The sequence below is a fragment of the Cyanistes caeruleus genome, chromosome 1, assembly GCF_971803275.1.
Source record: "Cyanistes caeruleus chromosome 1, bCyaCae1.hap1.1, whole genome shotgun sequence".
In the NCBI taxonomy this organism is placed as follows: domain Eukaryota; kingdom Metazoa; phylum Chordata; class Aves; order Passeriformes; family Paridae; genus Cyanistes; species Cyanistes caeruleus.
The window spans coordinates 69,627,995-69,641,694 of record NC_141701.1 but is presented as its reverse complement, the minus strand read 5'-3'; the positions used below and the strand labels follow the sequence as shown (position 1 = coordinate 69,641,694).

Here is a 13,700-nt window from a genome sequence, read left to right as displayed (position 1 = left end):
TTTTCCGCTCATTTAAATTCTTGAGTGAAAGATGAGCAAATTCAGAAATACTACTTCATTTACTTAGCAAATCAGGATAGGAAATCTTAGACCTGAGAATACTGAGAATTCAAGACCTTCCATTTGACAAGTCATATTTCCAGGAGTGCTGACATCCCATAAATCACACAGGGGTCAGTGGGGACTGCAGCACCTTTGTGCAGCAAATTTGACTGTGTTTATTGAAGGAGTAAGTGTGTGTTGGAAGTTTAACCAGAGGTCTTTGCATTTGAAAAGTGTTGTCCAACTCCTTGGAAAATTGATCTAGAATGGGAATGGAGTATAAAAAAACCCCAGCATTCCTAGACTGCTAGTAATTGGCTGATCTCCTTGAAATCATTGTTAGATCACATAACATGCTATCAACCTTCTGAAGGCAAAATGAAGGCTAAAGAACTCTTTCTCCAACTGGGGTGATAAAGTTTTCAGGTCAACTAGGTGGCCTTACTGAAACTACCTGTTTTTAAGAAACATTTGGTTTTCTTCAAGTATTATTTAACCCAGGTGGATGAAAAGTTCTTGTATCAGCACTATCACTGTCCCAAGAATATATTTCAATTTTAGGTAAGGCTGAAATTTTTTGCCTGAAGATAAATATTTTTAATCTATATAAAGTTAAGGCTAGTGCCTTGAATGTATTTGTTGTAACTTGTATATTCCATTAGAAAAGGAAAAAAAAAAAAATTATATTTTTTCTTAACAATTTGAGCCATTAGAGGGTGAACATCAACTCCAGAATTACTTCATGTTACTATTTACTGCATTGTTCTATGTTTGCATTCCTTGGAAATGGAGGAAAGGAATAAAATGCAAGGTTTATGTCATTTCAGGTTTAAGGGACATGAATCCATTTTTCCTAGCACTTTTTAGTGAATAGTGGAATTCTGGATGGTATTAATTTAAATGTCAATGAGTTCATAGCCATAACAGGATGCACTTCTGGACACAGATCAGCACCAGCAATTCCAGGAAAATGATGAGGTTGAGTATATGGTAAGACCTACAGATGATTTACTCTCTTCAAGAAGTTAGGAGGGAACTCCCACCACATGCACTGCTGTGGCATTCTTCACAATTATTCAGCTAATAACCAAATGTGTAAAAATGGGCTTCAGGAGGGCAAATACCACTCTGCAGTTGCTAGGTATGTGCAGGGACCAGCACTAATCCATTAAGAAGCTTTGTACAGAGCCTGAGATTTGTAAGCTCTTTGTAAGCATTTTGTGAAGAGCTTTCATGAGCATTTTGTACAAGACAGATAGGCCACTCTTACAGTCTTTCTCTACAGCCATAAGAACATGAGAGCTACAGCATAATGTCCCAGAAAGCTATCACTCAAAAGCAGAGCACAGACAGCAAACACAGTTCACTCCTTCTTTGTAGTTTCAGGGAGTGTTTGTTCCTCACATGGGTTTCTGAAACATTTGAATCAGAGCTTGCATGAATAACCAAGAAAAAAAGTCACAGACCTTGGAAACTCTAAAACCAAATCAGATCCTGAAATCATTCTGGAGAAAGATGTGTTAGGGAAGACAAGTTAAGGGACTTTACAGTTACACAATACCCAATAATATGTTTATCTGACAGCCAAAAGATAATAAGAATTTTCTCAACACTCCTGAAATCAATCAGTGGTAAGTCTGAAACTGGGAAAATCCCCACAGAAAAGTAGTAATGCATAATGCTTTATGAAATTACTTTCCTTGTATTGCTTTTAACTAACTAAAATCTCACTAGACATGTATTTGCACTTTAATGAGCTTAGCTCCCTAGTGTGATCAGAAAATGCAAACAGTCTCCTAAACAACTTGGGTAGTTTAAGAATAGCCATTTTCATCTTAAGTCCTGTTTTTTCTTCCATTAAATATCACAGTGCAAACAAAATAATTATAATCTCATTTAATTATAAAATTACCAGACTCCTGATGGTGATGCTGCAGGTAGAGAGGTTCTAATTTAAAGGCACCTATTAAATCTGATCTTTTTTTCACCCTGTATAAAAAAAAGAAAGAAATCAAATTGAGAAATTTAAGAATAAAGACTTAAGGGATTAAATTTCCACAAGAAGTGAAGTCAAATTGAATGTGTTTAAACTGGCATATTTCCTGAGCACAGCCTGTGCCATTTTCAGTGCTTTTTCACAGCCATATCAGTACTGTACTTACAAGTAGTTAAGTGTAAGGCTCAGCAGGAACGGGCAGCATGATTGCACGACTGCATATTTAAAAACAGACAAGAAACAGACATAGAGGATCTTTTTATGGTGATAGACACTCACACCAGAATGTGAGACTAGCTGAAGCAATGTTAATGTTTGCAGTCAACAGAAGTTGTCTTGAAATTACTGCAGTACAAAGCTGCGTGGGAAGAGCTGTTGCTTCCTAAACATTGCACAGAGCCACGCTGAGGGTGGTGCTTTGGGGGTGCTGGCCACTGTCTCTCCATGCTTCTATGGAAGCAGCAAGAGCAGCCATCGGGAGAATCCCACAATCCTGGCTCAGGCTCCCCTCTTGTACCACCCTGCCATTAGCTGGATCCACTACACAGTTCCTGACAGACATTCTACAGCACAGTGTTGCACAAGAGATGTGTAGCTTACTATTGTCAGCTAGGGCTGGCATGAGTAGATTGAGGTTCAAAAGCCAGTGTGTCCCTTTTATAGAGAATAAACTGTGTTTTGCCAGTGATTAGTAACAAGATTTTTCTGCTTTATGCTTCATGCTAAGTAAATCTGCCTCACCCCCACAATTGTTGGGGTTTATAGAGGCAGAAGAAGAAATCATAAATCAAAAAGGGAAAGACTGCTACATCATTATATCATGCCTGTAAATATATTCAAAAGTAAGCAAAAATTATATCAACACAGGGATACTCTAAATGACAAAAGTCCAAAACTTTTTTATGTGTTTTAAGTGTTTAATGTAGAATTTTAAATTTCTAAGTAAAAATCTAATTTCCAATATTTTAGTGTGTATATATAAGTGCACTGGCCAGTACATACTCCCACTCTCATTCACATCTAGGCTGTGGTCATGCAGCATCTTATTCAAACAAAAAAAAGCCTTCCTCTCACTAAAGGTCAGAGAACTACCAAGGTCAACAGCAACATATTTGCTTTTAGGTATGGGAAGTACATAGCTGAAAATAAATAAACTTAGGCACATGAAAAATAGCAACAGATTTTCAGATAAAATAAAAACACTTAATAACCTAATTATTGCTAGAAATGTCCTGTGGACAAAAGGAAGAAAACAATAACCAAAACCAGTTTTAATTAGGATAAATATTTTTAACAAATTTTAGGTTGTTCTACTGTAGCTTAAGTGTTTGATTACTTTGATATATTCCCGTTTCAGTAGCTCATTCTCTATGCAGCTAATCCAAGTTACAAGCAATGTCTTTAGATGTTTTGTGAGCGCTTAATTTCTTCTCCTGTAAGAAGGTGTATTAAACAATGGAACAGGTAACTATTCTGCAGCAACATCTAGCTTAGAAGACACAAAAATGACATGGAAGTTTCCATAGGCAGAGCATACAGGAAGGGTGCTGCCACATTCTGCAAGTAGGCCCACACCTCAGGTGAGTCCCAAGTGCTCAGGAGTTTTACACCAGAGTGCTCAAGGTCTCCATCATAATGGTGGGCTCCCACCTCAGACAGAGCTGGCTCCCACCAAGACAGAACTGGTAAAGGAGGAGATGTCAGTAAGCTGATAGCTTTCAATGGATACCCAGATACTTCTTCTGGAGAAAAGGCTGGTATCTGCACAAGGTGTGCACAGGTGGATGACCTGTTGTCAGATGGCTGCATTACAAGACAGAGCTAACAGGCTGTGTGGTAGCAGAGGGACTGAAACAGAGGTAGATGTGGCTCCAGAAATATACACCTACAGTGGATAACACTGAGCTTGAGACACCTTGGACCCTGGTGATCAAAAAAAGCAGGACTCGAACCTCCACCCTCCAACATTCAGATCAAAATCAGGTATGATTCTTTAGAGGTTTTAGATGTCTGTGAGCAAGGCAAAAAAGGAGAGCCTACATCAGGAGCCACATGGTGATTACTGTATGAAGAAAAGTTGAGCCACTATAGTGGGTCACTCTCTGTTAAAGGGGCTCTGAGACACCCATCTACCAGTGTGAAAGATGCTCCTTGACTACCTCCCTAGATGAAAATCATAGGCTAGATGATCTCCAGAAGTCCCTTCCAACCCTAACAAATCTGTGATCCTGTGAATATGTATTTCACGAACTATATTGGTAAACTAGAATTTTTTTAAGGTTGGATGTTATGCTAATAGACCAAGACCTAGCATAAGTAGTACAGATTCACGTATTATGTACTCATAATACAAAATGCACAACAATACTCCTGGTGAAATAAGTGATGAAAATCTGTGAGAAGTGACTTACTTGAATTGTACATCTCCAGCTTTTACTTCAGCAGTATTTTGTGCATTTTTAATGACAGATAAAAAGGTGGCCTCATATTATGAACCAGCAGGAAAATTTCACTTCAGTTTGTCTTCAAGAAGATTGTTCAAGCTTGTTCAACTGAAGTCAGGAAGTAAAATACAATTTCATTTTAAGCAGTCTTCAAGACCAGGCTGGATGGGGCTTTGAGTAACTTGGGCTAGTGGAAGGTGTCCCTGCACATGATAGTGGGCTTGGAAGTAGACGATCTTTACGTTCTCTTCCAACCCAAACTATTATTCTAACCCAAGAGAACACAGGTTCTGTGATCTACAGGTAAGTATTTCCTGTAAGAACCTTTTTCCAGTTACAAAAAGACCCTTCCCAATCAAAAGGTAACACTTAAACCCTGAAAAGAATAATAAAAGTCAAAACCACCAAGACATTGCAAGATTATTATTATTTTCATTCTCTCTGAATGAAGACACTTCTTCCTATTTTGTAATATTCTCGAGTATCAATTAAACAAGTCAGGAAAAACTGACTACAGTTTCAAGACAAAGTCTCTAAAGGACTCTAATATTTGAATATATAAAATACACCCTTATTGGACTGGCTGTACTAAATTAGTTTCTATAGGAAATTAACAGCTCTTTTCTTTACATCAGGAAGTCTGAGAATATTTTGCAAAAGCTTTATAATGAAATTGTCTCCAAAACTGAAACTACATCAGTGCCACATATCACACTGAGTAGTTACATAATTACATTACAGATCTAATGGGTAGATTATTTTAATCAGCTTGCAGTGAAAAGAAATTCAAATGTTTACTGGGGAAAGTGCTGAGGAGTCAGGGTTATTTTGAAGATTGCCCATCAATGCAACTCAGATTACTTTTGTTTTGAAATGGTGTTCAGTGTTTACTGAACTCTTTCCATATTATCATAGATCTTAATAATATACATAATTATAATACTTCATATATTATATATTAATATATAATGTATATAATATATATAGCACATATTATATCTACTATATATATTAATATATTATGAATATATAATATAAATTAATATATATTATATATATTATATTATATATTATATAATTATAATAGATATAATATTACAATACATAATAATTTTCATGGATCTTAAGAGGACTATGTATCCTACACAGTTACTTATTTTTTACCATCCTTCATCATTTATTATTACTTTTCACCTTCTCCGGGAGTGTTAGTTTTGGTAAAACAGATGAATTTTGGATGTGGGCTTTAGAATTAGCTGGAAAATGGACTTGGTTTCAAGTCAAAGAGTTTAAGTGTACATTTATTCTGTATTATGTGAATAACCCCTATACATAAATGCCTGGCTGAATTGAAGCCCGAGTGGCTATAGTTATGAAATTTTTTCTTTGAGTAAGGAGACATTATAAGGTCTCCTCAGAGTCCTTGTACTGGAATCTTCCTACCTATGAAAACAAGCATTTTAAGCAATGGCTTATCTAAACAAAACAAAACAACCCAACAGGAAACAAAATGCAGAAAAAATATTTTTCTAAGTTTAAAATCTGAGCTTTACTATGAATAACCTAAAATCACCTGAGATGGGAACTCACAGTGTGATTGTATATAACTTGTTTTACTGGAAAGCCAGGTAAAAGACCTTTAACATAGTTCCACAGGATTTTCAGGGAAATCAGAATTAATGAGAAACTAAACGCTTAGGGACTTGACTGTGGTTCCTAATTGTTCTACAAACACTGAAGAGAATGATAGTGCATTGTCTAATTTGCAAACTTCTAACAATGTCTTTGAGTAATGAGAAAAAGATGGGAGGAACTAGTGAAGGAGTTTGTTTCATCATCTTTCTACTTCTTTACACACAGAGACACAGCATGTTATGGGGTGCTGCTGCTACTGATAAAGTAGGGTCAAAATGTAAGCCAACCACCCTAAGGAAAAGAAAAAAAACACAGTATGTTGAAAGATTTAAAATGCCTACATCAGCTGAAATACTAAAATAAAAACCATAATATATTACCTGAAAAGTCTACTTTGCCAGCGAAATTAAAAAGAGACAAAGGTTAACCAAAAGCAACTGAGTGATCACTGTCTTACATTTATCCCTCTTAAATAAGGTGATCTATTTCTGGAAGATGTTTTGGAGTCTTCTTTTTTTTCGCTTTTGCAAATTTTGTTCTATTATAACTGAAATTAATGTTTTCATTTATTTTGATAAATAGTCTGCATTTGTTGAATAGATGTTTTGCTAATAAGTACCATTAATTGTGATGGTGGTAATCATTTAGTTTGGGATAAAACAGGACCATATACTATGGAATGTTTTTAACAAAACCATGCTATTATTACTGCCATGACACTTCACTTTGTTTGAAAGTATGTCTATGGATTTCTATTTTGGCATCATTTAATATCCAAATATCTCTGATGTCATCATCTGAGAAAACTGAAAGTCAGTACAAAATTACATAAATAGGCCTTTTTGAAATCAGCTGCTTTTCATCAGCCAAACCTTAAACATTTTTAGAAAGGCTTTTAAAAGAATCAAACCAAGAAAATTTTATGGAAAAGGAATAAAAAAAAAAAAAAAGCGCCCTGTTTAGCATGCACCAATATCCTTTAAGTAAGTTTTGGAACATAATACAGAGCTCAGGCTTATTTTGAAATTTCAAGTTTTTGAAACTTGGATTGAAAATCTGAATCTGTAAATAATTTATAAGATTTAAAGTTAGGCAGTTCTCCTCATTTCAATTGAGAAATATAAAAAATGTCTACTGCTAGAAAGGAAGACTAATATAACCTCATTTTTGTCTCTTTAAATGTTTACCTGTAATGTATTACTTACCACATTGCAGAGCAGTCAAAATTCACTAGCAGCCATTTGTGAGGATTAAAGTTAAATGAATCTGCAAACTGAGAATGGATAAATAAAAACAGAATTATGAAAGAGTAAAGGATCCATGTGCTAATGATATGACTTTGTCAAATTGTCTGTGTAACTATGAATCAGTTCCTGAATTAGATCTTTATAATGTTCATATGGATGTAACTTTATTTAGTAACTGTTGTAGTTAAATCTTCATTCATTTTGGGAGTGAATTCATCTTAAGTATGCAGTTAGGCTAGTGGTATTATCAACATTTTGAGCATTTGTTTACAATTATACTTTCTTAATATGTATGCTACGGAAAAGTGTGTATCTTAATGTGATCTTAAATAAATAAATTAATCTGCATACTCAGAAACATTCACTGGGGTTCATAATCACATTTTCCAATAAAAAAACAATTCCCTAAGCTTTCTACTTCCAATAATACTAAACTAAAACATAAAAAATTAATATATAGCAATAAATTCTGTATGTAATTCAGAATCTACACATATTCCTTCAAAAAATCACAACTGATGAGGAAATTTTATTTTTGTAGGAATTATTGCTTCATCTAAATCAAAAGAAAAACCACCAAAAAGTAAGCACTTGCAATAAATACATATTTATACACCATGTGCCAGGCCTTGTTTACTTGATATATTTAGGTGGGGCATCAGAAGAAACCCAGATGGGTAAGATGGACACCATTTTGGAAAGGTTTCATCCATGTTTTCTGTTTTAACAAAGGCAGAAGTCACCAGCCTTAAAAAGCTGGGGATGGGGACCTGGCAGCACCAAGGTCTGACTACTCCATATAGCACTCTTCTGTTCTCATTTGCTTCTCATAACCTTCCCTGTCACCTGTAAACAATTAACAATTGCTCTAATAAGAGATGATCTGTCTGTCTGTCTCTCTACCTATCTATACATCTATCTAGCTATCTTCCTGCACTACGTAAGGTAGGAAACCTATTCATGGTTATTAAATATTTACTCTTATGACAAATGCTGGCCCAGACAAGGGATGCTGTTTCATTTCCTTCAGGAACCAATAACAATAATTTAAAAAATACTCCCCCACAGGAAATTACAACAAGCTTCATTTGCTGATAAAAAAGAGACAGAAAGAAATGCTTTATTTGTGAGGGGGTTTTCCCTCCTCTCCTTCATTAGTCACTGCCTATCAGTCCTCTGTTTAAACTTCTGGCTTTACCAAACAGTAATATTTTCTTCACTGACATGGAAGACAAGGACTTATCTGACTGAGGGGAGCAGCAGGAAATTGAAGTATTCTTATCTAAGCAACTGAATGCCAAGTAGTTCAGCAAGGCGGGGGAAAAGGAACAGCAGTGCTGTTGGGGGAATATTTAATTTAGGTCTCTAGGTTATTAAACCCTGTCTGTTTCAGATACAGCTACTGGCTCTATACTGTATGACTTTCAGGATGTAAGAAGAAAACCAGACAAAATGAGCTCATTAATCTGTCAAAATTATTGTTTTCTATCTTTTTTTTTGTGTAATGTAGAATTAGGATGTTACAAACACGTCTTTAGCGATATTTGGCAAACAGTTCCTCTTTTCTATTTGTTGATTCAGTACTACTTGTTATTCTGAATGACAAACTTCTTATAGAGGGGTACTCGCATACTCCCAGTATAAACCATTAAAAATTTAAGTAATGTAATAGAACGTGCAGGGATTTGTAGTGCAAACTGAGGTGCAGCTTACTCAGAGATTCTGGAAGAGCCATTAATTTTGGGTGTGTAAGAAACACACAAATTCTACAAAAGAGCAAGGTTTCAGCAGGCTGATAGAGAAAAAAACACTCGTTCACCTCCACTCCATTTAAAAGATGCCTGAATTCAGGGCAGATGAAAGCACTTCCCGCATAGGCTGCATCAATATGCATCCAGATATTTTCCTTATTACCTAAAAAAATAATTGACAGAAATAAATTAAACAGCAGATTAAAAAGCCCAATTATTTTGCATGAAACAAAGTGCCTGAGAGATTTCTCTTTGATGTTTTTATTTTCCCAATTTAAAATTAAATTAAGATATTAAATGTTTCCACCATCTGGGTTTTCATTAATTTATAAAATGTATATATAACATATTATTTTTCCTTCCCACTTCTATTGGAAAAAAAGTTACAGAACCATAGAATATCCTGTATTGGAAAGGACCCATAAGGGTCATAATCTCTAGGTTTATCTTAATAAAATTAAGCAACATAAATTATTTTGTGGTTTTAATTTAAGAACTATTATAAAATACACTTTAAAAAAAATGTATCTACAGATTTAGCTATCATTTCTATGGTAATAAAACTACTTCAGCAGGAGGAGATAGAATATTAGCTGTGCTCTCCACTTCTAACTCATGAACCACAAACACTTTTCTAAACAGTACTTTTTACATATTTATAAATGTGCATGCACAGGCTTTTGAACTATGTGCAGCAAACTATTTATTTCAAGAACAGAGACACATGCAAAAGCAAGCACTGAAATTCTAAGGAAGTGCTACTTTTGATTAGCCACTGAATGATTTCTGCAGAAATATTTTGGCATATGAGCAGCTCACGTATATTCTGTAATAATGTATTCACCGTCTATGCACTGTTTTAATGCACTCAGTAACAATTGTGGTCTATCAGTTAACGGCTGAAGCCCACATTACATCTTTACACTGGCCACCAAATAATTCTGGTAGTTATTTCCACTTACAGAGGTATATCCACTGAGATCTGCAGTTGGGCACCAAGTTCATGCTGAAATTTGCATTGTTGTGAACTGAATTTTCTTTTTGCATTAATGTCTGGGAAAGCTAATACAATATTATTCACAACATCCACAACTTAGGTTTATTTGAACGCATGTTGAAAGTTTAACTGATTATCTATTTTTCAATATACTTGGTTTGAGAGGCTGCTTTTATATCATAGGACTGCTCCTCATGTATACTAAGGAAAAAATTAAGCAAAAAAAGCTAGCATGAGACTTCTGACTTCACTGGTACACCATCCTTCTGCTGGGCTCTGCTGCACAAGCAGGGAATCATTGAAGTGAAACACATGGTTACTTGCTACACCTAAATGTATCGGTGTGACTATTTTAATAATAGGAATAATACAAACAGCAAAATAATCTGTAGCTGCTAAGTAGACTATTAGGAAACTGTTTAAAAAGAAGGATTAGGAGAAACTGAGTCTCTGGGTTTTGTGTGAAAGGCAGGAAACCTCATAGAGCAAATGACCACCATACAAGCCCCAAAGTTTACAACCCCACCTGAATAAATTAACAGGACTTCAAATTAAGCTGTGTTTCTTTGAAGTTGATTCCAGCTGCTTACAGCTATGGATTTCCTGTTCTAAATGTACACTTGAAGAGATATTGTATGCTTTGGTAGCATTCTAATCAGCCAGCAAACATGATTTGACCAAGTCCTGCTGCAGATCAAAGTTAGATACAATAAACCATAACACAGAAAGAAATACCTACGAAGAGTCCATGACTTGATCACTGTATTAAACACACTGGAATTTGTCCTATTTTCTTGAAAGAAGAAGGAAATTGGGAAGGAGAGAGTAAGGATTAAGAACAGATGGGGATTTTTGGTAGATATTTCCCTGCCTTTTATAGTTGTTAGAACAAGACAGAAACAAAACACTTGGTGCAGAGCAGAATTAAGAGTTCAACTCTTCTGATATTCAGCATTGCTCTTGATGCCCTTGCAGGTAGAAGAGCTTGAATAAGTGTGTTACAAACAGAGGCATTCACAGTAATCCTTATCTGACAGTATTCCAAAATAATGTGTCCTCCCCCCTGCCACACTCCCCGGAAAAGAAGCCTTAAGGCAATGTCCTCTAACTCTTTTAACAGCCTGAGAAAGTACATTTGCTGCTTGACCTAATATTAGAAATAAAACTATAATTGATGGTCTCATCTATAAGTAGCTTTATTGTATTTGGACACTGACGCTGCATGTCCTGGAAATGACTCAGCATGGTTTAAACTGGTATCTGCAATTTTAGAAAGAAGCAGCAAAGACTTACAAATAGGACCCAGCTCTAACAGCTTGTCAAAGGAGCAGCAAGGGGTGGTTCCCAGTGTTGCACAGAACTGCAGAGCCAATAACAAAAAAAAAGAAAAATAAAGGGTTACAGCATGGAAAAATACCAAAAAGAATAGATATTATAAACAACAAAAAAAAAGATCTTAGTCATTACCTATCCTTAGTGGAACTTTTAAGACTGTGGGTAGGTTTTTTTTAAAGCTCCCATAACAGTCCATTGAAGCAGATGCATAAAATAAAATGTTCATATAAAATTGAGTGGTAAGTACTGTAGTATAGGCACAGTGTTGTGCTAATGCTGTATTTTATGTATTTTCTATATGCTCCACATATTTATTGTGTGGCTCAACACTACCCTAACATATGAAAATCCCATCAAAATCATTTGCAGTTCATGGTAAAGAAGGAAATTCTGAACTTGAGCAACTCAAAGGTGCTGGAATTATTGTTGACAGAATAGATCGACAAATGTTGATGTCTTGCTCACAGCCACAGCTCCGGAACAGAGATTTGTAACCAGTTTATGCTCAAGAGATATGCAACCTGGAACCTGTTCACTAGTAGCATATGTTCACTATTTGGCTTGCAAGACTTTCACAGAGAAGCTTCTCCCAGATTCATCCTAAAACACCGGAACAGTTCTTCCTTTGTTCTATTCATGTCTCATTTAATGTATCCTCCTGTGTGACCAGTGGGCTAAAAACAGAGGTAACGTAAATACTGAAGTTTCACAGTAGAAAGAGAATAAAACTAGGTGAAAATGAGCTATTGTAATTTATTTGGAATATGCAGGTAGAATTTTAATAAAAATCTCAACTACCAAAGGCATATAAACTGACATTATTTTCATTGCTACACTTACGTTTCAAATACCCTTATTTCTGAAAGTACTAATAAAGGCCGAGTATGGTTTTTGTTTTTTATTAGATTTTTACATAATAAAAGACGCTTTATAGTTTAAATAGAGAAATAAAGTATGCTGTATTCTAGCCAGAGTACTGAAGTACAAAAGAATTAGATAATTTATCCAAGGTCATACATAAACTACAGTATAGCTAAGAGATGATTATAAAAATGCCAAACCCAGAATTTTGCTTTTTTTATTTTAGTATTTTACTATATTTTAGTTACCTTTTCTGCTAAGTACACTGTCAGTGCAACATATTTTGCTCCTACAGTTTTTCCCTATATATCTGGATCTAGCCACATTTTTCTGCGTGTATGTGTGCCCATGTCCCTTAGCAAATTCATGATGAGACCAATAAGAAGAAAAAGGAAAACCTAAATTATTCATGTCCATCCACTAGACTTTTCAAGAAACAAACATTCTGTCACAGCAAAACTTGAAAAAAGTCATTATTAAAATAAAAAAGGAACAATTCAGTATTTTTCTATATTAAGCCACTAAGAACTGGAGTTTGAAACAAATACAGTTCTGAAAATGAGAAGCACATTGTATGTATATAATTAGTAAAATCATGACCTAACATATTTTTCCTTCAAGATAATCTAATCTTTATCTATACTGGGCCCTCCTATATTTCTGAGACTATAGAAGGACAGAAAATTGAAGTGCCTTGAGGTATGTTTAAGAGTTCTCTGGAAGATTAATCACACTCTGAGAGAGGCTGCTTTGAAAAGCTTGCAGGGTATTCTTCTAAATACGAGGAAAAAAGTTGGTCTCTGTTTTTCCTAAGAAGGCACGTGTGTATGAAGTGAAAATATATTTATCACAATGGAGGGTACTATGATGAAAATGCCAATTTTTCTATATGCATAAAAAATAGGGGTTAACCCATCGGAGTGGGAAATAAATAAAAAGAGCGTACTATAGACTTAACTCTCCTTTTACACATATATTTTATGGTAATATGGTATGAATTTTCTAACAACATTAGAGTGAAATTGCCTTGGTTAGCAATTAAAATAATGATGGAAATTTCACAACAAAAAGTTACATATTAGTGTTATGAGTTTTGTACTGCAGTTAAGGTATTCTCCAAATCAAGATAAGGAGTATGTTTTTTCAGTGAGAGATTATATGAGTTCAAACATGTGCTTTGTTGTTTAAATAATGGCTTATTCTGTAAAGCATACCTCAATTTATAAAACAATTTTGATTTCCTCTCTGCAGGTGTCTAAGCCTCAAAGCTACTTGCTTTAATTCTCAGAAACCACTTAGAGTGACAGTGTCTGCTCTTGTCAGGACTGCCATTACCCCACCTCAGTACAACAGAATTAATCTAACTCAATTTGTAGCCTGTGTAACACCAGA

The 13,700-nt window shown here is 35.1% G+C and overlaps 1 protein-coding gene across 6 annotated transcripts in view; it reads right to left on the bottom strand.

Moving 5' to 3' along the window:
• DDC (dopa decarboxylase) overlaps positions 1–13,700 on the bottom strand; it is a 73,955-nt gene that overhangs the window by 17,372 nt on the left and 42,883 nt on the right. For all 6 annotated transcript variants that reach the window (XM_023921845.2, XM_023921843.2, XM_023921846.2 and 3 more), the window contains 4 exons: positions 11,406–11,472; positions 9,184–9,278; positions 7,323–7,390; positions 1,955–2,031 (listed from right to left, as the gene is read on the bottom strand). In XM_023921845.2, coding sequence (XP_023777613.1) covers positions 1,955–2,031; positions 7,323–7,390; positions 9,184–9,278; positions 11,406–11,472 — 307 coding nt within the window. The remainder of the gene's footprint in view (positions 1–1,954; positions 2,032–7,322; positions 7,391–9,183; positions 9,279–11,405; positions 11,473–13,700) is intronic.